At 41.5% G+C, this 26,183-nt stretch overlaps 1 protein-coding gene across 4 annotated transcripts in view; it reads right to left on the minus strand.

Annotated features, from left to right (window-relative positions):
• Nucleotides 1-1,220: 1,220 nt before the first annotated feature.
• WDR27 (WD repeat domain 27) overlaps nt 1,221-26,183 on the minus strand; it is an 81,115-nt gene continuing 56,152 nt past the window's right edge. For 2 of the 4 annotated variants that reach the window (XM_053382430.1, XM_053382431.1), the window contains exon 26: nt 1,221-1,358. In XM_053382430.1, the coding sequence (XP_053238405.1) occupies nt 1,236-1,358 (123 nt within the window). In that variant the 3' untranslated portion in view covers nt 1,221-1,235. Of the gene's footprint in view, nt 1,359-14,890; nt 15,451-15,781; nt 16,372-26,183 lie in introns of those variants that run through there. The other 2 variants (XM_053382432.1, XM_053382433.1) reach the window with 2 other exon arrangements.

Consider the following 26,183-nt stretch of genomic DNA (forward strand, 5'->3'; position numbering starts at 1 on the left):
TTTGAAGCCGCTGATCCATGAGTTCACCATCTTGCTTGGCAATCAGTCAAGACTGATATTGCTCACATACAATGCAAGTCTTATCTTTGACATGTAAGCTCACACAGTCCATTATAAGACATAATAAATACTGTGCTGTATTCATTTAATACAATAAAGCTAACCCCTTAAAGCAGTGGTGGCCAAACATGCCCCCCCAGCTGTTTTGGGACTGCAATTCCCATCATCCCTGACCACTGGTCCTGTTAGCTAGGGATGATGGGAGTTGTAGTCTCAAAACAGCTGGAAGGTCAAGTTTGGCCATCACTGCCTTAAAGGATGCAGCCTAAAAGGCATAATGTAAGCAGATTCAAGTCCCTACACAGGCCCCAAATAAGGCATCAAGGAGATCATTATTGGATGTTACCTATCTCATGAACACAATACACTTCTGCATATTTCCAGCAGATGAACCCTCTGCTGTCATGTTAAATGTTGCACTGAAAATAAGGAAGTAAATTAAATTGTTATGATAGGGAGCCGAAGCCAATGCCATGAGAAAAGAAGGGGAGAAACATGGCCGTATTGTTTTTTATTTGATTAATGGGCAAAGAAGAGGAGATGTGCTATGGACACTAGCAGTTCAAAGGGCTGTAGTATTTACCTGACCTCTGCAAGTTACTGGGATGGAGACGGGGGGGGGCATTCCCTTCCTCCTCTCAGTAAGCTGTAGTGATGCTGGCGATGGGAGGTTAGGTACGTGCCCCTGCACTGCCTGCCATGTTTGGATGCAGATATTATAAACCAAAAGACGCCAGCGATTTTAGAAGTAAAGGAAGACTAGAAAAAAGAACATTACAATAAGCAAGTGTAGAGCAAAATTTTTGACAGTAAGAAAGAATATATTTTCAAAAGAAGAACTTGCTAACGATAAGATTTTGAAAAGAAATGAGTTCATGAGAAGGAAGGGTTGATTGTCTGAAGCCTGGAACATTATGCAGAATGCAGAGGGGAGCAAACCTTCTGGTGGAGGTTAAAGTAGCCATTATCATTTATTTCCCTGTGGAAACCACACTAAATTCAGAAAGCAAGCTATAAATATTTCATATAAATAAATGTAATCCAATAATGAAAACCTCTGCTAAGCACACAATTATAGCGTAAGGTTGAGAACGTAAAGCGCACACACCCAAAACGGAACAATTGCTGTCCTTGGTGCCAAGCAGTTAGCAGAGGAGGCTCCAACGTGCTGCCTTTCAGAGTGAGGAAAGACAAATGTGAGGTAGTAAAAGGTCAGAATCATGAACACTGGTCTCAGTCCTGACATCCATGTGTACCTCCAGGTTCCTGAACAGACTTTCTAGTGCACAAGCTGTACCCTGCAAAACAAAACAAAAAACCCACAAGGTACAGATGGGTCTCAAGGAGCAACCAAATGGATGAATCACCCATGAAACTACTATTAAAGCAAAGACTGCAGCGAGGAAGCTCGTTTGTTTCAGCTTAGTCCACTTCTAAGGCCTAAGGAGTTCCTCTTCTCTCTCTTCTTAATACTGTAAAGATTCCAGCAGACAAAAGCTGTTGATTTCAAAAAGCTGCTCACCTTCAGGGAGGGGTGTGAACAAATCACAGTTAACTCTTAAAGCAGAACTGGGGGATAGGATTGAGGGGCTCTCCAGATGTTGCTCCTCCACCCCTCCCTTAGCTATTATGGGTGGGCCTGATGGGAGTCAGAGTCCCACAACATCTGGAGGGCCACCAGTTCCTCATCTCTGTCTTAAAGTGCCTCTTGCTGCAGATGCAGTTGTGGAGACATTGCCAGAGGGACATGAGGAGGGACTCATGACTAGCTGATGCATTTGGGGGGGGGGATAAAGCAGGAGGTGGAGGAAGGCAAACCAGATGCTTGAGGAAAGCTTCCTGGATGTTATGAGATGTAGGACATTCACTCCTCATTCCTGAGATGTGTGTTTACAGTTTAATTTTGATGAATAAAGTGGGTGTTGTTTGCATATGGTACATTTCTGAATTTATATTTTCAATTTCCATTCCAGGGTGAGTGTGGCTAACCAGCACTTCCATCTATCAGACTCTAAGTGAAAGTCACTATTGTGCTTAATATAATTTTAAAATGGGTGGGAATCATTTCTTTGCATGTTTTATGGCCAAGAAGTTTTGTTGAGCCCAGCTCTTTAAAACCCCATCTGTCTAAATAAGGGTTCCTATGAGAGGTGCTTGTCAGCAAATGGTTTTCTTATGGTGAATACTTTGCCTTTTTCATGAGCGCATCCTTGACAAATTCACTTTCAGATTCCTGTTTATATTGGCGGAAGTATTAACTCTGCTCCCTAGATTTACAGCAAGTATTTCTCACATAAATGTTACAGCAATCTTAATAATACTTAGCTGTTTCAAAGCATTTTAGGGTAAAACCCCATGTTCACTTACCTTGGAGTAAGACCCATTTCTAAGTGAAGTACATAAAAATTACAGAAAGCATACACTGGATAAGATCAATTTAAATTGATCATAAAAAAAAGAAAACTTCCTTAAAATGCCTGCTGGGTTAGAAAGGGCTAGTGCTCTGCACAGAGGTCCCATCTAATCTTATTTGGAGGAATTCCACACAATCAGGCCCACAATGCTGAATTCACAGACTATTTCAGACACCATTCCTCTCCTGCCTCTCCCAGATCCACAAAGAGGAGAACATTTCACTTTATCAGGCCACTATTAGTACAGGAGCTCAGCAATGAGTCAAAGCAATGAATCGTCAACATCAACATCGTTAAACTGGTCACTGCACCAGAAGCGGTTTAGTCATGCTGGCCACGTGACCTGGAAAGTTGTCTGTGGACAAACACCGGCTCCCTCGGCCTAAAGGGAAATGAGCGTCGCACCCCATAGTTGCCTATGACTGGACTCAACTGTCCAGGGGTCATTTACCTTTATCGTCTTCCAAAGCAACAACTCTATTCCCAACTTAAGAATGGAAAGTGACATGCCGGTGGACAACAAGAGAGGTTTAAAGATGCTCTCAAGGCAAATCTTTAAAAATGCAGTAGAAGCACGGATAATTGGGAAATACTGGTCTGCGAGCATTCAAGTTGGAGAATTGTCTCTACCAAAGGCATCATGAACTTTGAAGCACAAACTCAAGATGAAAGGGAGAAAGAAGCTAAGAGGAAGATACATTTGGCAAATTCTGAGCATCAACTCCCGCCTGGAAACCTATGTCCCCACTGTGGAAGGACGTGTGGATCCAGAATTGGCCTCCACAGTAATTTATGGATACACCATTAAGACCATATTCATGGAAGAATCTTACTTGGCTATGAGTGATTGCCAAAGAGAGAAGAAGAGGAGCTCAGCACTCCCTCTCACGATAGATTTTATTAAATCTCTTCAGTTTGATTTTCTTCAGTTGCCCATGCAAGAAACATACCATGGAAGAGTGGAGTGGAAGGAAACAAATGACAAATTAGATCCATTTCACAGTGTGGCCAAGGATATGCTACTTTTATGTCTGATTGCTCTAATGACTAATACATTTGGCTTTGTGTCCCAGAAGCAAAAGAAAAAAGGAAGAAAAGTTTGACTCCAAAGCAAAACACTGATAATCAAACCCATCTTAATTCTCTTTTTCTGGGATTCCAGGCTATTGTTTTCAGCCACCCACTAAGCTGTGTCCACTGGAAAAGCTGCTCTGGTTCCTTCATTAAGGCATGAAAGAATTATGGGGTGCTGTTATGCTTTGATAAACCTCCAGTTTATGGTGGATGCACCTTTACTTAATTACTTCTGCATATTTTGTTTATTTATCAAGGAAAGAAAACACCAAGCCTAGTAAAGATGAATTAATACGCTCACAAGTTTATTTTTAGTTCCATAAAATATTTAACGCCAGGTACATCTGGGATTATTTGTAGCTTCTGGGCTGTTTCTGTCTGTCCGTGGAACTGCCTCCAGGGCTGTCCTTTGGCTTGCTTTCTACTTCGTTTGTTTTCCAATAGCTGGAGGGAGCCAGTAATGAAGCTGAGAAACACAGCAAAGGCTCCTTTTCACTGCTTTTTCAATTCCAGAGATAAAGCTGAGCCGAAAATGAAAAGGCAAGTCTTAATTTTGCAGCTATGTTTGCCACCATAACAATGGAAATCAAATACTGTAGCAGTATTACATGCCCCCTCCACTTTCTCGATAGTGCTATGGGTTTTGCAGCACAATATTAACTGCATCTACTCAGAGGTAAATCCTACTGAATTCAATGGGGCTTACTCCCAGGTAAGTAGGATTAGGATTGCAACCTTATTCTGTTTTTGGATGATAGAGCCAACCCATCACATTGCAGCTTCGTTTTGGTTCTCCCTCTGCCCCCCTCCCATTGTTCTCAGCCTCTTCCTGGCTGGTAGGTGTGTTGTAGCACACAATACCGCTCAACCATTGTCATAGCTTTTTTAATACAAAGATTATTTGATCACCAATACCAAACATAGTCCTTGACAACTGTTGCACCATTCTTCATTTACTGAACAGTAACTAGACATAATTCTCACACAGAGAAATTTGCCCCCCTGGGCTCCTTTGGAAGGTAGGATGGGGTGTAAATTTAATAAATAATAGCATTTGAGTCCCTCCCACTTTTTTGTTCTCATAAAAGGAAGGATGAGGCCAAATGGGACCTGGGAACAATGCATTACTTCTTCCATACTGGGGGAAACTGGAAAGGATTTTTAAAAAATAGTTTTTATTGAAAGATTTTCATGGGTAACAAAGGTACAGATGATGCATCTGTTTTCTGTTCATGAGTCCTATCTACAGGTCAGTTGCATTTGGTGTGTGACGTTACTATCTTAGGCATTGTAAGGTTGGGGTGAGGACAGAAAAGATTTGACACCGTGCATCTCCTGTCGAATTCAAGCCAGAAGGTCAGCGAAGTTCAGAGGAATTGGCCACCCTCCAGGTGCCCGGCTTGAATCCTTGTTGACCTCCTGTCTGCGACTCCCAGCAAGACCAGGGGAGGTCTTCAATCGGCGATTCTTCCCAACGTGAAGAAGAACACACCATTTCTCCCCCTCTCAGGGAGGGGAAAGAGACAGACAGAAATATATTTACATGCTTTTATTCCTGTCTTTCCAGCAGTACAGAGAAATCATGTCTGTACCCTCTCATCCCAACTGCAGAGAGAGAAAAACTCCACCCATGTACTTCCAGTACAGGGTCATGTGCCGCACTGAGCTAACATCCGGCGCTCAGTGCACAGAATAGACCGTCCCTGGTTCCCACGGTACAGTCCCATAACATCAACATCCTGTTTTCCATTCCAGCCACCTGGAGCTCGCTTCTGCATTGCTCCTTTTTCGTAACATCTCCCAGCCCCATTTCCATCCTGCAAATGCTTGTATACCTTCAGTAAAATGAGATGGATGAAAATCTATATATATGCTACTCCTATGGCAGAGAAGCCTCATTTGCTGCAGCGTTGTCCCCATGCCACTCCACTAACCAATGGCAACTGGACCACACATATGAGGCAACCAATCGAATGGGTCTCTTCTACATGGCTGCCACCCACTTGGCCTGCAGGGTCCCACTCACTTGCTTGCAAAGTTAACACATCAGGGTGGGCCAATGCCACTGACAAGCAGTCTCCATTGTGGTGATGTTTTAAGATGCTCCAGCACCACTGAAGCGAGTAAGTGGGGACTTGAGTGTGTGATAATGGGTTTCAGTGCAGTGCCTGACTTTCTGGGAACTGTGTCTGATGTATTTATTAATCACACTCCCTTTAAAGTTTGACTGCCAGTCCACTTGCTTTTCATGTAATTTATTGCCTTTTAAATATTGTCCAGGTTGAAGCTAGGTGGGTGTAATGCATGACAGTGGCCTGTGTGTAAATGTCCAAAAAATGTATAGAGCTTGCAGGTTTTCATCTGGTTTATTCCCTTTTGGTTTCTTCTCATTACACAGATTTTTCACTCCACATAGCTGCCTCCACCCAAAATACATGTTCTCATGACACATCATTGGAATGCGTATAATCTTCTGTCCTGTTCCTAATTACAATGCTTAGAGCTCTGCAAAGGGCTGGAGACAGTCAATAATTTTTAAGAGAGTGGAAGGTGGTTAGAGGAGATTTTCTTCCCAAGTTGCACAGAAATGATTGGGAAATAATTCTGTTTGCTACAAAAGAAACGAGCAGCAAGTTTAGCATGAATCAGGCCTGTTCAGCTGGTCATCAGGGCATTCTCAAGGGATGGCCCAAGGAGCCCCAAACATTTTTTATTTCTGTTTTTATATACAAATTTGCTTATACTTTGGGCATTCTGCAAAGTGCAATTCTAGCCACCTACCATCTGAATTTGCCCAGAGGCACTCCATAAATGTATCTAAGCTGCCTCAGGGACCTATTCCTAATGTACTTAGCAACACCCCTACTGGTTACCCAAGTCAATGTCATTCAGTTACAAGAGCTCTCCTGTTTTTCTTCCTGCTTGGGAATGTAAGGCTATGTTCACATTCCCTTTTACTTTGCACTCACTGCATTTCCAGTGCTGGGTTTTTCCATCCCTGTTCATACAATGTTATTCCAAATGCATATGTATTCTGTGCTTTGTTATAAAATGCTATTGCATTGTTCCTCCAACCAGCTTCACACCTGTTGGCGTCCCTTTAGGCAGGTCCTAATTGGGTTCTCGGAGGGATGCGGGTAGCGCTGTGGGTTAAACCACAGAGCCTAGGACTGACAGAAGAACTCACCAGTGGGTAGAAAATCCACCATAAAGAGCTTAATGCACATTTATTGCATCCTAGAGATGCTTCTCATTGTATGCTTGCAAAACAAGCATTGTGTCTGGTAAAGTTGGCTCCTTTCTCTCTTCTAGTTCCTCTTTCCAAGGATTCCATTTTTATCTTTGAAAAGGAACAATGTGTTTAGTGTTAATTCTCCAACTTGCATTTCACCCCACTGGTGTCAAGGATGCTTTGCTAGGATGTATTTTTCTCCCTTGTATCTCTTTCTAAGAGCCACCTCTATCTCCTTTGAGGAGCTGAAAATGGTCCAAGGCATTTTGCAACCCAAAGGAAAGGATAAGCTGGTGCCTTCACCATTCCAAATGCAGAAGCTGATTGCACCAACAGCTGGTCCTTGGTCCTTATTTCAATACAATGGTACCTCGGGATACAGACGCTTCAGGTTACAGACTCCACCCAGAAATAGTACCTTGGATTAAGAACTTTGCTTCAGGATGAGAACAGAAATTGTGCAGTGGCAGCGGAAGGCCCCATTAGCTAAAGTGGTACCCCAGGTTAAGAACAGTTTCAGGTTAAGAATGGACCTCCAGAATGAATTAAGTTCTTAACCCGAGGTACCACTGTACTGGCAACAGGATAGTATCTAAAAGCAGAAATCTAGCTAGGCAGGCAGAGGAAACGGCATGTGGCCCTGATAGAAGAACGGAAGCTGTCCATCACTGTCCCCGCTCCCTTCATCTGCTATGTATGAGGCAGTTGTCTCACTCTACCAAATGGTAGGGCCCAGCCTGCTTGAAAGCAGGTCTCAAGACAACCACCATTACCATTTCAAGAGTGGCACTTTTTTTCTATCAAGGGACAGTTAACATGAACTATGAAATACTGTGAGAATTCAACCTACCACTTACTGTACTTCCATCTGTCACGAGGTGAAACTATTCCATGGATGGGCCTTTTTCTGGGCCCTGAAGCATCCAAGGCTTACTTGGCTCTAGCATCACACTTGACCTCACACAAACTTTAAAGATCAACTCAGCAACTGGAACTGTGGGGACTCTGTGGTCTTCCCAGCTAGCTGTAAAATTGTTTTTGTTTTGTTTCCCGCTATACATTTATGAGATCAGGCTACCAGTGTTTGCTTGCCTTGTAAAAGGCTGACTGGCAAAGAAAAAGAATTAACCAGAACTGGAACTCAAGCAATGTTCAGAACATGGAGGTTCTGTGCCATTTCAAAATTGAAACAAGGCTAATTCTCCCACACTTCTCCACTATTTTTATTGTCTTAGAAACAACTTGAAACAATTTATCCTTCATTAGTAGAAGCACACAGGAATTAAGCATTCCTTTCTCTAAAAGGCTACAGTCTTTCCTCTGCTAATTTAATTGTTCTGAGAATCATTGTGCAAGAATAACTCGACTGGTAATTAATTTGGTTTATCTTTGAAAATAATTGGGGGAAATTCAGGTCTTTCGGAGTTTTCTCTGATACATCTTGGAGAACCCAAGTCACAATGAGTTTGCCTCCACCCTCTCTGCCAACCACAGCCTGCTATCTCATGCAAGGGGTAGGACTGGCAGAGGGGAGGGATGCCTAGCAACAGATATAGGCTTCAACAAATATAGGCTTCACTTTTGAGGCAAGGATGCATGCTCAAGAGCATCTTTTCCTCTTGGGATTCAATGGGTCTTTCACTGCGCAGCAGCAGTGAAAAAAGTGAATCCCATACTAGGAATAATCAGGAAAGGAATTGAAAAGAAAACTGCCAGTATCATAATATTATTATACAAATCTATGGTGTGGTTACATTTGGAATACTGTGCACACTTCTGGTTGCTTCACATCAAAAATAATACAGTTGACTCACAACTCATATGCATGCATCTTGTGCAAATTCAGCTTTTAAGTGCTTAACCAATCATTTATTTTAAGGGGGGCGGGAGAAGAGGGAAGTCAGAGGGCGTGGCAGAGCAGGGAAATACCTCCCCCATTTGCAAAGTTAAGTTTGCTTGGAAATAGAGTGGATAATTAGTAGGAGGGCTGGATTACCCTTGTATTAATACAAGCCTGGGCTGAACTTCAAAGGAGGTCTGGGTTACACTTGTATTGGGGGTACATTTTCTGAAGTGAAGAAGCTGGATTTCTGAGCTATTCCAATTCACTCTGAGTATTTGCCTTTATAGAACTCTATGTGGGAACAAAACCAGAATTAGTTAGCTCTGCCTGTCACTGGCTTAGGCTCTGCCAGTCATTTGTTCTGGCTGCACCTGCAGTTGGTATCCTTGCATTCCATGCTAATGGTCCCAATGAGCAGCAACTTCCACTGAATGATGAGAAACTGAATGATGAGAAAAATGCCAATCCAAGCTATTATGGTCCTTAAGCAACTTTCAACATTGTGTATTTAAAAAAAAAACCCCAACAAGAACTTTGTACTGCCTTTTGTCCTTAGAACTGGACCTCTACTACTTATTTGATGTCTGACTTGGGCAGGCTCTCTTTAAAAGAGACAGGTATGCCACTGTCACATATATCTCGGTCATAATTTGAAATGATGATTTTCAATCAGGATCAGACCTTAGCAAAGGAAAATTCTAGTGGTGGAAGTCAAATGTTTGAACACTGCAGCTAGAGCCATACCACCAGTGGCCCTGAATAAGTATAGGAAAGGAAGGAGACATGAAACAAATTATTAGTGCAACATGCAAATCAACTCAAGCTTTCCTCGGAAAACATTTCATTACAGAACCCCAGTGACAACTGCGAAGCTACCATATTTAAGAAACAAGCCTTCCCAGGAGCCAGAAAAATAAGCTGCTGCCAGTTAATTGCCAGTTATGCAATAAATTGTTGATTTATGATGGCTGAGTACTTTCCCTTGAGTTTCATTTGTCCTTATTATCAAATAGATACACAAGGTTAGGCAATGCACAATATCTGTGGAAAAGGCAATTGTGCACCATCCACTATTTCTAGTAGTGTCCAGTATGGTGGAGGAGCAGAGCTGCAGTTGGTAGGAGTGCTGGAATGGGTTGTCTCCTTGCTGATGCTCTGCCCCATCTCAGCCCCATCCAGGCAAGTATAGCAACGCTGGTGTCAGAAGTGCAGCTCGGCAGCTCTGCCCACCACATTGGATACTACTGAATATTTCACAGGCAGACATAGGCACTTGCTTCTAACACCCTTATATTCAAAGGAAGAAACAGGGCTTAAGATGCACTCAGGATGGGTGAACCTATCAATTATTTTTTCTTCAGCTTTCACTTTTCCAATCTTAAATCCAGTTTACCAAATTTCTGCATCAGTTTGTGATTTTTTTGTATTAAAAAGTCATCACAAAAAATTGTCAGCATTTTAGTGCATATGACTCCTAATATATAATTTTTATAGACAAAATAGTCTAATATACACATTTTACAAGTGATTGCCCCTAATGTATTTTGTATGTTGCTTTCATTTATATATTTGTTTCTGTACATGCTATCCCTAATATGCACTTTTTTCTACATTTTCTTTTTCCTAGAGGACTGCATCATAAAATTTGAAGAAACGAGTTCTGAAGGATAGCTGTGTTTTGATTTGTGTTTCAATTTGGAAAGTGTAAATTGGCTGAACCAAATTTCTTCCCCATTGGTAATCTCCCTCCCCTCCCTTACCCGTATTAACTATTATCTGCTCCATCTACCTTTTGCTGTATTAATTAACTTTGAAACATGACCTGAACTGTTCTAAAACCATGTAGTTTGTGCTTTTGGTTGTAGTTATAATGAAAAAAGTTAAATGTGTACTTAACATAAATTTCAATTTTCTGTGTTCTAGGACATGCCAATGTTCAGCATTGGGAAACAGAGAAAGTCATTCATCTTCAGCAATACTAGCAGGAAAGGCTCCCTTTCTTTTTCCAGGACCTGATCTGTCTAGATACAGCAGCAAATGGCTGGATGGTTGCTTGATTTTACTTGAGCTTAGCAACATTTCCGTGTTGTTGTTGTTGTTGTTTAGTCGTGTCCGACTCTTCGTGACCCCATGGATCAGAGCACGCCAGGCACTCCTGTCTTCCACAGCCTCCCACAGTTTGGTCAAACTCATGCTGGTAGCTTCCAGAACACTGTCCAACCATCTCGTCCTCTGTCGCCCCCTTCTCCTTGTGCCCTCCATCTTTCCCAACATCAGCAACATTTCCACACACTCTCAAAAAAGGAAAGCCACCAGCGGAGCAGGATTGTCTCTTTGCTTCCCCCATTTTAGCTAGAAACCGGGTATGGGAATTCCTTGCCATTTCCTGAAGCTAGGGAACACTTCCCCGCTTTAGACAATGCACCGATCTCTCCCATCTTACAGGGACCAAAGCAGCCATATTGCATGAAAAAGATTCACTGATGAACTTCAAGGTGGCATTAAAGTAACGATTTACAGCTGATTCACTGTCAGCATCAATCACATATAGTGTAGTGGCACACAAGCTAAATTCTCCTTCTTATTATATTTTATAGGTTCATACATTTATATCCCAACTTTCCTATTAATTATCCAAGAAAACATTAAAAACATAAATCGATAAGTCATCAAGTCATAAAACATTTCTTTATAAAAACAACCACCATACAGCAAAAAAGGAATACAATCAATGGGTGTAAAACTCAGCTAAAGAAAAGGCAGCCAGTAAATTTATTATTTGGCATCTGGTGGAAAGGAGCATAGGCACAGCACCTCTTTTTACAATTAGAGTGCCACAGCCAAAAAGGTCCTGTCTTTGGTCACCACCTGCGTAAATCTCTGATGGCAGGGTCTCTCATGAAGAGCACCAAAATGAGTGGGTTCACATTTTTATTTGTATCCCACACTGAGATCTTCAGGGTAGTCTGCAATTAAATATCAGAAAATGTAACAATTGAAAAGGAACAAAATCAACAGCAACAGATGAATTATGGGTAGACCAAAACCTGTCAACAACCCTCCCTATAAGAGACAATATTTTTTTTCAGACACCCTGGCTCTACTCATAGCTATTGTGAATCTGTAGAAAATGTGGAGAGAAGACTCTCTGGGATGAGTCAACGGTTCGTACAATCAATATGGGTCGGATCCAAGGTTTGCTTTCTCCAGAACAGCACAGGAAGTTGGCAGAGGAAAGAAGAAATTAGGAAAAATCACCTCTCTTATCCTTTCCACTGACAGAAGCATCCTGAGTGGAACTCTTCTCAGAGGATACTACCACCTGTGAAAACAAACTCTGGATCCAACCTGTGTAGTCTATATCCACAATTGCTATTCCACTTTAAAGGGAAAAGGGCCACAATTGTGCATTTGCCTGAATGTCAATTCACACCAGATTGCCCTTGTGCGATTAGCAAGCATAAGGAAGGTTCATATTGTCCACAGAGGAAGTTCCAAAGCCAAAAATTCACCTTTAAGTGAACTAAAACTTCCCTTCTCAGCAGAATTCAAAGACATGTGGGCATTTTTAATGTAACACTGAATAAACCTAGTATAGCAGACCAATAATATGACTGGAAACTGCTCTTTCAACAAAGATAGGCTTATGAAATGCCACAAATTATCTGAATCACAGAACCAGATGTTTGACTTTGATCGGTCTACATAAAGGGTCAGAATCATTAGATTGTGTGATTCAGAATGAGTCACTATTACACAGCTCCTCAGAGCTTCAGCTACTTGTTTTACATTATCAGTAATATGCTTTTATAACTCTCTTGAGAAAAACCAGCTCTGTCTACCCTGTATCTGCATTGCTCTGCTGAGCTACTATAGACTATTGATTTGTCTCAAAACAGTGGAGCCTGCCACTTGACAAGCGTTCCCAGCTGTAAGAGCAACAGCTGACGGATACCAATCCTAGAGTGAACATCCGTCGATAAGAACTTCATTACAAATCATTCTGACAGTTTCCTGGATGTAAAAAATGTAGCAACCAAATGTTCCTTTGGTTATTATGCAATGGTTCAAACACTGGTATGCAATAACTGTCTTGTTATTTTGTCAGGATGTGTTTATCTGCCCCATAGTCGCTGATATCAATAGAAACTTTAGGAACCAAGTTTACTACCCTTGCTTTCCAGAACAATCAGCATGATTGGTACTGCCAAAATACCAGCCACCCAGAGCGGCTGGGGCTACCCAGTCAAATGGGCGGGGTATAATAATGCCATCTAGCTACCCCACTGTTGTCACTGGGATCTTCAGTTTTGCTAAACATTTGAGCTCTTGAACCTTCCCCAAACTAGCTGCACAACTTTCAGCATTTAACCACCATTTTCATCCTCTGACAACCCTTCTGAAGAATTTGTGCACACACCTACCCATTTGCCCCACAACTAGAAGGCAAATAATATAGAATAATATAGAATTAAGCATAATTTTAAAATAGTTTGCACCAATGGAATTATAACATCTAGATAAAAATCAATCCTGTCGGATTACATATACCCATAGTAAACTGCTCTGGGTAAGTGGGGCCTGAAGTGGGATCAAAGTAATTTGAAAGAATGCAGAAACCATGGATTCAATTCTAGCAAAAAGAAATACTTTTCAGAAAGTTACAAGGCCAAATTGATGTTTTGGCTACAAATGTTGCAACTCTGGACTTAACAGTAAACAAATCCATTGAATTTGATAAGGACTCGACTCATGAAGTCCATGCAGCTGGACAAGAAGAGAAACTTGAAAGATTTGAGAGTGTGGAGAAAGAGATATATGTTGTTTCTGAGGAAAAGGAAGGAGGAGATGTAATGTTGCAGATGACAAAGGAGAGCCAGAGGCCTGACATGATGGCTACAAAGGAAAATAAGTACTGGATGATGAAAAACTGTTTTGAATTGAAGATTGAAGAATGGAGAGATCTCCTTATGTGGAGATCTGAAGACCTATGGATTACAAATTTGATTAAGGTGAAAGTTGGAGCTTTTGGGACATTTGGACTTAAAAGGAGTAAGAAACAAGATTCAGGCTCCACTTTTAAGTATGGAGGTCTGGCTGGAAGAAATATGGACCCTATCGGGACAGAGCTTCTCCGAGATCTGGTGTTTAATATTAAGGACTACCAAAAAAACCGGCAGAGAGGAATTGAGAGAGAATTAAGAGCCTCCGACGTAAGGTCTCCAGGCTGATAGTAGACTAAGACTGATGGACATTTGTTGGGGATTGAAACCGGGAAAGGGGGGGGGGGTTGGGAATCCAAAGGGTGCAGAATTATAATCTGTTTTTTTTATTTTGTTTTGTTATTAGTATGAAAATTGGGGAATTCGTGGAAGGGAATTTGGGTCGACTTTAGAAAAAAGTTTTAAGAATGAGTACTGATGTTTAAATACTGATGTTTATAAGTTAAAATTGGTTTTTTTAAAAAAATGAATTAAATATAAAAAGGTCAAAAATTGGGGACAAGAACTTGTTGAATTAACAATTTGAATTGGAATATAAGAAGGGGAGGTGTGGGGAAGTCAGGGAAATATGTTATTGAAAATAAGGATTGTAAACTTTATGTGTTTTTAGCTTTTTTGTTTTTTTCTTTTTGATTTTTTAATGTATAAAGGTGGAAAAACTCAATAAATATCTTTTTTTTAAAAAAAGAAATACTTTTCAAAGTTACGTTTATTTCAGTGGGATAGTTAAGCACATTCCTAGTATTGTCCCAGTGAAATAAAGATGGATTGAACAAGATGACTTTTGGATGGGTTGGACTTCTTACTGGTATTGACATTTTTATTAGAATTGGGTTTTCTTTTGGGAAATAGTTCTAAGAATGACATTTATTTCATTGGATCTACTCTGAGTATGACTTAGTTAGACCCAACTCAGTGTGCACAGCTTTTTAAAGATTATCCCCAAAATGCTCTTCAAAATTAGATTAAAGAATTCATGTAAAAGTTGAATATACCACAGTGACATATTTAGCAACCTGTTGCGAAATAGTGCAAACCACATTTTCCGTACTGGTTCTTAAGGAGCCAGAAATCCAGTGTGATTTGTCTTCCAGAATCTTTATACATGACAAGGAGAAAAGGACCGCATAACATTTAGTCTTGAAAGATGTTTGGTATCATATCCAATGGTGTCTGAACTATAATAAACCTTTGCTTGTATGTCTCAGTAATGCTCAGAACCTCATATTTCCCCTCACGTTGAATCAACAGGCAAGGACACAAATGACTAGAATATCACTTTATTATTGGGCATAAGGGTTTAGCCAAGAATGGTACAAAGGTTTATTTGTTAAATGTCTGGTTGTGGAGTTAACTATTGAAATCCCAACAAACTACAAACAAAAAGTGTATATATGCTGCTGGACACCAGATTTCTTAAATCTTACTTGATATTTCCAGACAAATTGCACTAGGATGGCTAGAGCTATTAATAATGGGAAACAACCCAACATAATATTATACATCTACCTATTCTGTAGCACTTCCAAAGTTGCAGTCCAAGGTAACCTGAATGTGATAATGCTCTGCAAGGACAGTGGCAGAAAGGACTCTGTACCCTTATACAAAATGTTTTTCCAGCAGAGTAGACCTTGGAGCAAATCCCAGGGCAGACATAATCTGGAAGCCTATATTTAAAACAGAAAAGTGCTGTAACTTGCCCAGTAACCAAATATCTCCTTTCTGTCGGGGAGCCTTATTCTTAAAGTTGCAGAGCCAAGGAAGTCAAGGCTGACAATCCGGTAGGAACAATTGCAGTTTGCCATCCAGGGTGGCTGTGGTGAGCTGTAATTCAAAACAGAAAACACATGAATGGCATAGAATGCTTTGTGTTGAATAATGGTTGACCAAAGGCCTAGCTACCTTATTAAATCTCATTATAAAAATTTAAAAGGCGTCTGGAATTTACTTTTCATGTATTATGTCCATGTTTGCTTGGGAAGTCTACTTTTATTTAGAATTCATTTTAGTTGGTTCCTGTGGTGTAAATGCCAACTATTACTACCAAGATAAAGAACTGTGATGAATTAGAAATCCAGTGGTGCCCTTCTGCTTGCAGAACAGCTTTTGATCCAACAGAGTTGAACACTACTATAAGAGAACAGGAGGTTACTGTAAGAGAACAGGAGGTTATTTTCTCCTATTTCTGCTTCCCCTGCAGCCCTCCACTCTATCTCCCCATGGTATTTAGGTGGTTTCTGACATATAAATGAACCAAATGTTATGCTATATGTGGAGATTGGTTGGGGGTTGTTGATGCTGCTGCTGTTTGCCATATAAGTACTTATAAGCTGAGAACCTTCAAAATGGAAATAACAGAAAATCAATTTTAAAAGCCTGAAGAATTTTTTTATTGCTAGCAATTATAAAAGAATAAGAAAAACAGTACAATGAAGCAAATTCCAAATATGTCTTTGGAACAATTAATTGGCTTGCACTTGCATGGATCATGAAAGTTACTAAAAAGCCAATTCTAATTCTTTGGTATTTTTCACTCCATACACTGGCAGCTGTTATACAAAGGGTTGAGAAAATGAGTCTGAGTACATTTTGAATTAATTCACATTTCAGTTCAAATAATCTGGTAAAAAAAGGAAGGAAAGGGATAACACTTACTTCTACATGTCTGTGACTGTTTTCTAGAATTAACGGCGGTAGCAACATCAAGTGGGGAAAAAATTAAGTATTTTTCATTGTCCCATGAGGCTAATGAAAAGCAGAACACAAGGCGCAATGGGAGTATTGACCCCATGGGGTGATGGGTAAATAAAGAGTTGTGATGCAATCTGCTTGCGCTGATGTAGCCCTCCCCGCCCCCAACACACCTGCAGATGATTTTAAGCAGCCAAGCTTGGGCAAGTCCCAGGGTTATCTGGGATTCCACATGGCACTGTATTACACAATATTTGTAAAGGCTAATGCTGTTGAGCAGAGCAGTTGCGCAAGCTCCTAGCCTGGAAATGCAACTTATTCTGTCTCACAGCTGAACATAAGCCTGGCCAGAAGTTGGAATCCTGTGCCAGTGGCACCCTGTTCTTTTTCAAATCAGCACAGGCTCAGGAGCTGCTGAAGCTGCTCCAACCATCACATCAGTTGTTGCACAGATGTTGAGTTTTCAGTTATTTCTGATTTTATCTGTTCACAGTCAATGGGTGCGTATTTTGCAATGAGTTTTTCTTATTAACGCTTTTCATAAAACAATAAAATAGCTGCAACAAAAAGTCACCGGGTGCATATTAACGGCATGGGGCTTGTGGACCACAACTGAAAACGCCTGCTTCTATTGCAGCATCTGAGACCCGACAAAGAAAGCATGAGTCCTATTTGCGGCTGTTAGACAGTGGTGAACCTTTTACAAAGTCTCATGGTCTGAATGGTGCATCTTAAATTACAGAATGTGCAGTATCACTTATAATACTTTCATTTTAAACTCCATCTTTGCACAGGGCACATAATGACAAAGTTTTGAAATTTACTTCAGGAAAAAGTGCATTGTTTCTCATATTTCTGGGTGTGTGTGTGTTGTTTTTTTAAAAAAAAACTTATGAAGGCTTGTATCTTACCCATCAGTTATAGTAACGGCCATTATAGCTCCATGATATTCATTATGGTATAGTGCCCTCTGCTGAAAATCCAAACATAAAGGAAATGCATACAAACAGAGTTGCAAAAAGGGAGTGGCAGAGTGGTGCATAAAGGTTTTTATTTAACTCACTTTCCTGTATCTCTCCTTTCTACCCTACAACTATTGAAGAATACTGCTGTTTTGTTCAGCTACTCTCTGCCCAAACAAGTAGCCTGAGAGATGAATGGACTTTTAATATATATCTGTATTATTGCTTCTTGCATCACCATGTTCACCCCTGCTAGTGTTGATAACACTACAGTGGTACCTCGGGTTAAGTACTTAATTCGTTCCAGAGGTCCGTTCTTAACCTGAAACTGTTCTTATCCTGAAGCACCACTTTAGCTAATGGGGCCTTCCGCTGCTGCTGCGCTGCCGCTGCGCGATTTCTGTTCTCACCCTGAAGCAAAGTTCTTAACCTGAGGTGCTATTTCTGGGTCTGTAATCTGAAGCGTATGTAACCTGAAGCGTATGTAACCCGAGGTACCACTGTACTTCCAACTCACCAGTCCAGAAAGTCTCATGCTAGCTTCATGTCAACTTCTTTGAGTTACCTCATTTTACTACTGCTGTTTACATCACATGAAGCAGCAGCACACTGCAGAATTGCTGTTTGGGTGGAAGTGACTTCCTCCTGCAGAACCACTTAGGCCCTTCTCTACCTTCCTCCCCTGCTTCATCTTAAGATGTTACAGTGGATCTGTGGGAAGGAAGGTTACGCTCAACTTTCTATCCACTGAATGGGAATATTAACTATGCTCATATTTGTTTTGGAGCAGGGAGGCTGCATTTCAATGTGCACCTGCACAGCTCCAGATGTAAACAATACTGTTCTCTGCATTTCCTTGAAGGGATGAGGGCTGAACAGCTTGCCCTACTGGAGATGGTAGAGGAGAGGGAACAAGGCATAAATAAGCAGAGGGAGGAGCAAGATGGTTTCTGGTAAATGGGCTGATTGCAGCCTAAGCCATTTCCTATCACAATATTGTTCTCATCGCCATAACCAATCACCATCTCCCAGCTAGCATAAATTAGGCTCCAGAGGACATTGTGGTTAATGCAGTCATCATAATTTGCTTGCTATACTATCTTCTGTTACGATCAGTAAGCTTCTTTTTTTTAAAAGATATTTATTGAGTTTTTCCACCTTTATACATTAAAAAATCCAAAAGGAAAAAACAAAAAAGTTAAAAACACATAAAGTTTACAATCCTTATTTTCAATAACATATTTCCCTGACTTCCCCACACCTCCCCTTCTTATATTCCAATTCAAATTGTTAATTCAACAAGTTCTTGTCCCCAATTTTTGACCTTTTCATATTTAATTCATTTTTTTTAAAAAAACAATTTTAACTTATAAACATCAGTATTTAAACATCAGTGCTCATTCTTAAAACTTTTTTCTAAAGTCAACCCAAATTCCCTTCCACAAATTCCCCAATTTTCATACTAATAACAAAACAAAATTAAAAAAACAGATTATTATTCTGCACCCTTTGGATTCCCAAACCCCACCCCACCCCTTTCCCGGTTTCAATCCCCAACAAATGTCCATCAGTCTTAGTCTACTATCAGCCTGGAGACCTCACGTCCGAGGCTCTTAATTCTCTCTCAATTCCTCTCTGCCGGTTTTTTTGGTAGTCCTTAATATTAAACACCAGATCTCGGAGAAGCTCTGTCCCGATAGGGTCCATATTTCTTCCAGCCAGACCTCCATACTTAAAAGTGGAGCCTGAATCTTGTTTCTTACTCCTTTTAAGTCCAAATGTCCCAAAAGCTCCAACTTTCACCTTAATCAAATTTGTAATCCATAGGTCTTCAGATCTCCACATAAGGAGATCTCTCCATTCTTCAATCTCCAATTCAAAACAGATTTTCATCATCCAGTACTTATTTTCCTTTGTAGCCATCATGTCAGGCCTCTGGCTCTCCTTCGTCATCTGCAACATTACATCTCCTCCTTCCTTTTCCTCAGAAACAACATATATCTCATTCTCCACACTCTCAAATCTTTCAAGTTTCTCTTCTTGTCCTGCTGCATGGACTTCATGAGTCAAGTCCTTATCAAATTCAATGGATTTGTTTACTGTTAAGTCCAGAATTGCAACATTTGTAGCCAAAACATCAATTTGGCCTTGTAACTTTCCCAAGAGAAGAAACACTCTGTCCAATTTAGCTTGAATTTTTCCTCCTTCAGCCATTCTTGTAATGTCCCAAAATCCCCTCTAGAGGGATTTTGGTTACTTTATCTTCCTTCCAGTTCAAATCCAAAAATCAAGTTAGTTTGTATCAGTTCTTCCTTGTTTTCAACAAAATATAACCAAATTGTAGCAAATATATTCAGCAGAGATAGCAGAAACAAAGTTCTCTTTTTCCTTCTTGACAGCTAATTTGACAGCTGTCAAACTCTTCTATATCTCCTCAACAGGCTCTCTCGCAGATCACTCCCGGGTCCGGGGGGGTGGCACTTCAGCTCTCAAAATTAGCTCTTATCCTCCAGTGAAATTACTTATACTGCCAAATCATGAAATTAATGTCATTTACCCAATAAAGAAGAAGAAATTCTCTCGACCTTAGTTAGCTAGTCCTTGCTTTAGATTATTTATAAGACGGGGAGACGGACTTCCTGTTTGCGCCTTCCCCGATCGTGCCTAATTCAAAAAAAAATTTTTTCTTTACAAATCCAATTTCCGTATTACTCACGGGTTGTTGCTTTTAGAGTCCAATTGTTCACAAGAAGAAGTCAGCGCTCTCCGACCATGGCATGCGGCTTCACTCCGCAGGAGAAGCAGTCGACTCTCAGCACCACGCCGCTCACCCCGTCCCCCGTTCCGAAGCCTTTAAAAAGGCTCCTTCGCGGGTCGGGGGGGCGCAAATGGTGCCCGCCGAGTCACCAAGTTCACAGGCTTCAGTGCCTGTGATTTCTGAGGGTCCCCGCGTCGCCGCAGCGGCAAGACCCGGATCCTGCGGAGCCGATTCCCTCCGGAGCTCGGAGGGAATCCGCCATTAGCCGGTGGCGCTAACTCGGAAGTCACTATCAGTAAGCTTCTTGTGTGGTATATGCATTCATATAAGTGTAGCCTAACAGACATCTTGAGGTATGTAAATTACATCAGGTATTTTGCCCACTCTAATTTTTTCTCACCACAGAAATTTGCCTTCCTCTGTACTACGCAATAATTGTGATTCTCCCATTCTGACTTGTGGTGCAAAGAGTTTAAAAATATGTAATGGAAACAATGAAGATGTATAATGGTTTGCCACTCACATTTGTAATAGCCATTTGTGAGTCTATAACATGTATTCAGAATTCACATGGCTGAAAGAGTATGGACTCAAATTAAGGTGTTTTTTTAAAAAAAAGATGGCTTAAAAGAACTCTAATATGTCTTCTCCTCTTTTGGTAAGAGAGCACTGTTTTCTCACACTGTTAATATGACATCATTCTCAACCTGATATTATCTCCCAAGTAATGGGAAAAACTGGGGAAAATTATTTCTAAGAAGGGGAGGCTACAGAGATGATATATAATTTCAAACTTTCACAAATACTGTCCCTTGATAGCCTTTGCCTGGATACCAGATGAAACCTAGATAAATGGTGAACTCCTTGAGATCCAACTTTTGTGTCATTCTAAAATTGTTATGACTTAATTGCTTAAACAGTAAGGACTTTTGTGATTATATGTAATTCCAGAAGTATGGTTATATTACTTAGGGCTACTACACAAATCACATTTTGAGGCAGTTTTCATTTAGAAAGAATGTGGCAAATCAGGACAGACCTTAGCAAAACTTTGAGACAGTTCCATCAGACAGAGGTATTCTTGCTGAATAGAAACATTTTTATGATCAGACATCAGACTACTTCTCTGGACACTTTTTGCAAATCCTAGTGATACTTAGCGGTTGCCTTTTAGCAGCATCTATTAAAGCTGAAACTTTCTTCAATGTATGATGACAGACATTTGGATTTTGAAACTGCCACTTGGTGAAAATATAGATTGAAAAGTGCATATTGAGATAGAGTAAGATTGGTACAGCAAACCACAATAATCTGCACTAATGTGAAGAAAATAAGTTTCTATGCTTTTGCTCAAGACTTACATAAGCTCGAGAAAATGCTGTCATTCTAGGAAAGCATAATTCTGCTGAAAAGCTGGGTGAAATGGTGGGTAGACCAAAATACTGGGCCTCTTGCTCCTGAAGCTTGATCTGACCTGGATTTTCAAATGAACTTGCTAATTTATGCCCTTATCTGCATATCTGTAAAATGGGGATAGAATCTTGAAAGGATGGGGAAATAGGCACCAAATGGATGTACTCTATGTGTGCGCACTGTTGGAAATAAATGTGCTGGACCAGCATAAAGACTGAAATTATAACTGCTTACTTCTCAAAAAAGCCAGCTCAACTATTTTTGTTATGATAATATCGAAGAAAAATATTAAAGATGGCATTTCCATCTAAGAATGAGTGATAGCTATTGTTAGTATATGGTAAACTATATTTCTTTCAGCATGAAAAATACAACAAATATTGTAATTTGAGTAAAATGCAAATATATTTTGAGTGATTACTCATTTCAAAGTAAGAATTATTAATGACCTAAAATCCTTTGAGCCATTTGACAACAAGCTAAGATTCACATATGGCTAAAATCTTACAGAGCACTTGACAGCTTGAGGATGGATAATGTTAGAATAGCACCCCTAAATTGTCAAGCAAAATGTGCTCCTGTAAACCACTAAGAATGACTTCATATATTAGCCAAGGAAGACACAGAGCCTGTTATAAGCAGCACTAGCATTTTTGCTGCCTTACAAAAATAAATGAACACTGTCAATGAAAGCAGTGTCATCTCTAGCAGTCAAGCAACAAAAACGGAATTTTGCTATGCTTCCAAAGTAATCAAAACGATTCAGTCCCATGCTAAGCAAACAACTAAAAAAATGCATAATCTCCTTAATATAGCTTGCTGTATGTTTTCAGACTTTAAGGTCTCAAATAACTTATACCCAACAGCAGATAGGGACAAATATATATGGTTTTATATGGCTAAACTTTGTCACTTATATAAAAATAGGTGGGTATCCTAAATACATAGTTGCTTAACAGGCATTCAAGGAGCCATAGGATACAGTGGATCTTCCCCTCTGTCCGTAGAGGGGGAGGTCCACCACTGGAGGCCTCCTTGTTGTGACCACAGAAACCTCTACAGCCATCCCTCTTCTAATATCAGATGTATAGGGGAGGGAAAAGAGGCATGCCAGGGGATTGAGGGAGATCTTCAAGATCCAAAGCCCCCTTGTGCCATTGGCACACCCGCAAAACAGCAAAAATCTATCTACCAGTCATGGATATGGAGTAGTGAATTTCCCTTTCAATGGCAGGAAAATTTGAAAATCAAAGGAGAGATTACTGTAAATATCCAGGTAAGAACTGTTAGGATATTTCCGTTCCACCTTAAAAGGGAGCAGGATGTTTGTATAACAGCCTGCGTAAGTTCCTGTCTCACAGGATGTTTATGTTGTAAGTTCGTTTCGTTTTTGTCTGTTTTGCCTGAGCAGTCGGAGCAGACGGTCATGCTTTTCTTTGTTCTGACCAACGCCTAATAAACTGTAAATATGCATGTTCTGCTCTCATGCTGTGCAACTTCTGTTGTGTGAATTCTGCTGTCAGAGTGTGCACTAAGTCTGAGGCTTAGTGTCGCTGAATTGCTGATATTGCCTGACTACGGGAGGTCGATGGATCGTCCGGCACCGAGCTTGGGGGCTCAGATGGATTTTATCTCCCTGGCAGTATCCCAACAACAGGTTATGGGCCCAGATTCACGGCACTTGCAGGAGAGTAAGACTGCGACAGACTGCTGAGGTATGTGTGGGAAAAGCGAAAGCAGAGGCTTTTCTGTTGCCGCGGCAGCCCTTTTGATGTCCGGCTGGCCTAATTGGCCTGGGAACCGAGCCAAGCAGGCTTCGTGATTTATGGGTGCCAAGATAAGGAGTCTCTGAAGTGAAGAAGACTCACGGCTGGCGTTAAGAGGTGGAATGGAGTTTTTCCAAGCCTCTGAAGCTGCTGAGTGTCCAAAGTTAAATCGGGACAATTATGAGACCTGGGCAAAATGGTGTGAGAGTTTGCTGCGTCAGTTTGGAGTCTGGCAAACTGTCAGTGAAGCCCCTCCAGTTCCTCTGACAGGGAGATGGGAGGCTCAGAATTCGAGAGCCATAGACGTAATAGTCTTGTCCGTCTCTCTGGAGGAAATTGCTACGCTAGCTGGCAACACGACTGCACGTCAGATGTGGAATGCTTTGAAGATAGCCCATCTGCCAGTCATCCCAGCCCAGAGTTTGACTGCATCGGAGGTCCTGGCTGTTTCCCAGAATGCGAGTGAATGCACGGATGCCGAGGGCACCGGTTGCAAGCTGCAGGGGGAGCTGACTGTGATGTCATCCCAGGCAGCATTCCAGCCTCCAGGGGGAGCCAAGGAGTCGGCAGCTGAGAGCTCTGTTTCCCATGGGAACCAAGGTCAGAGCCTTTGCAGAGGCCGGAAGACCAGATGTAAACAGAGCAAGATGCTTGCAGGTGGCCAGGAGCGGGGGGGCAAGTTGCAAAAGCCCACGCCAGTGGAAAACAAGGCTATGTTAGCTGGCACAGCTCCACCAAAGGCTAAAGGCACGTCTGATGGCCAGGAGCAGGGGGGCAAGTTGCAAAAGCCCTCGCCAGTGGAAAACAAGGCTATGTTTGCTGGCACAGCTTCACCAAAGGCTAAAGGCAAGCTGCAAAAGCCCACGCTGGTGGAAAACAAGGTTTTGTTTGCCAGCAAATCTGCTTCAAAGGGGAAGGCCAGGTTTATTGTTGACTCTGCGGCCACGCGCCATCTCACCAAAGACCGCCATCTGTTCATATCCTTCACACCTCAAGATGGAGAGGTCCAGCTGGCTGATGGAAGGACTTTGCAAGCTGCAGGAGTTGGGACTGTGAAACTTGCAAGTCTGAATACTACCATTAGTAATGTTCTTTTTGTTCCAGGAGCTGTGGACAATTTGATTAGTGTACCACAGCTGACTAGGCGTGGTTTTGAGATTTCCTTCAAGAGGACTGTCTGTGTCATCAGAAAAGGCAAAGAGGACATGTGGCATGCAAAGTTGATGGATGGTTTGTTCTGTCTAACTTATGATGACAATGCTGTTATATCTAATGCTGATTCTTGTTGTGTTGCACAAACTAACAAGGTTCTTCATGCAGGATGCATTCATGATGCACATCGCAGATTTTGTCACCTCTCTTGGCAAGCGCTAGCCAAGATGCCTGAGTTGGTTGAAGGTTTGAACATCAAACCTTGTAAGTTTCACATGAAATGTGTATCTTGTGCAGAGAACAAGGTGAAGGTTGCTCCAAAAGGCAAGGAGTCTAGCAGGCAGGCTTCCAAACCCTACCAGCTAGTTCATGCAGACCTGGTAGGTCCTCTAGCGCCCTCTTTGGGTAGAGCAAGGTACTTCATGGTTCTAATTGATTCTTTTTCCAGGTACATTCATGTGTTTATGCTCGAGCAGAAATCGCAAGCATTTCCTAAGTTCAAGGCATTCTGTGCTTGGTTGGAGAATGCTCATGGTAAACGTATTGGCTGTCTGTTTACTGATCGGGGCGGGGAGTTCACTTCTCAGCAGTTTGAAGCTTTCCTGACTGAGAAGGGAATCCAGCATGACTTGTCAACGCCTAGATCGCCATGGATGAATGGGCTTGCGGAGAGAGCAAATCAAACGTTGCTGCAAGGAATAAAAACCTTGTTGCATGATGCCAACCTCCCTGAGAAGTTTTGGGGGGAAGCTCTCTCGAATTTTGTTTACAGTTTGAATCGCAGACTGTCATCACCTATTGGTTGCACTCCCTATGAGAAGATGTTTGGTAAGAAACCTAACACCAAGCACTTGAGAATCTTTGGTTCTGACATGTGGGTACACACCCCACAAAGCAACAAGCTTGGGAAGCGTGGGGCACATGGTTTGTTCATGGGGTACGAAAAAGGTGCATACAGAGTATGGATGACTAACTCTAAATCCATAAAGTTCACAAGGAGTGTTGAGTACAATCCTAAGTGGGGGGAAAATGTGGGAATTTTCCAGAGTTACCCAGAGGAGGATGAAGGTGATGTGAAGAAAGCAGATCATGCTGAGAAAGCTGAGGAAACTGAGGATGAGGATGAGGATGATGATGATCAGAGTTCGGATTCCAGTTCAGTGGGCGGCGCTGCTGCTGCTGTCAGTGACAGTGATGACACAGCAGACTACAAGAGCGCAAAGGCCTCAGTCAGACCATCTGATGAGTCTGACAATGAACTGGAAGAACCACTGTTCACCATTGGTCACTATTCTCCTAAGAAGGAGGAGATGAGTCCAGAAGACTTGCGTCTGGTTCGCAGGTCTGAAAGGGCGACCAAAGGCAAACCTCCAAAGAGATTTGCTGATGAGTTTGCTAAGATGGCAACTGCTGTTCTTAGTAGCTCAGAGAAGGTGTGGGAACCTTCAAGCTTCAAAGAGGTCCAGGAGTTAACCTCTAAAGATGCTGAGCCTTGGCTTAATGCCATGAAGGCTGAAGTTGATTCCTTGAACAGGAACCAAACTTGGGAACTGGTACCGGTAGTCCCAGGGATGAGACTGGTTGGCAGCAAATGGGTCTTCAAGGCCAAGACAGACCAGAATGGCAAGGTTGTCAGACACAAAGCCAGATTGGTTGCCAGAGGTTTTTCACAGGTACCAGGGCAGGATTACCACGAGACCTACTCACCCACGGTCAAATATGAGAGCATTCGGCTGATGCTCAAGATCGCTGCGGAGGAGAAAATGCATGTTTCCCATCATGACATAAATACAGCTTTTTTGTACGGGATTTTGG

Source organism: Podarcis raffonei, chromosome 3 (assembly GCF_027172205.1).
Source record: "Podarcis raffonei isolate rPodRaf1 chromosome 3, rPodRaf1.pri, whole genome shotgun sequence".
NCBI classification, from domain to species: domain Eukaryota; kingdom Metazoa; phylum Chordata; class Lepidosauria; order Squamata; family Lacertidae; genus Podarcis; species Podarcis raffonei.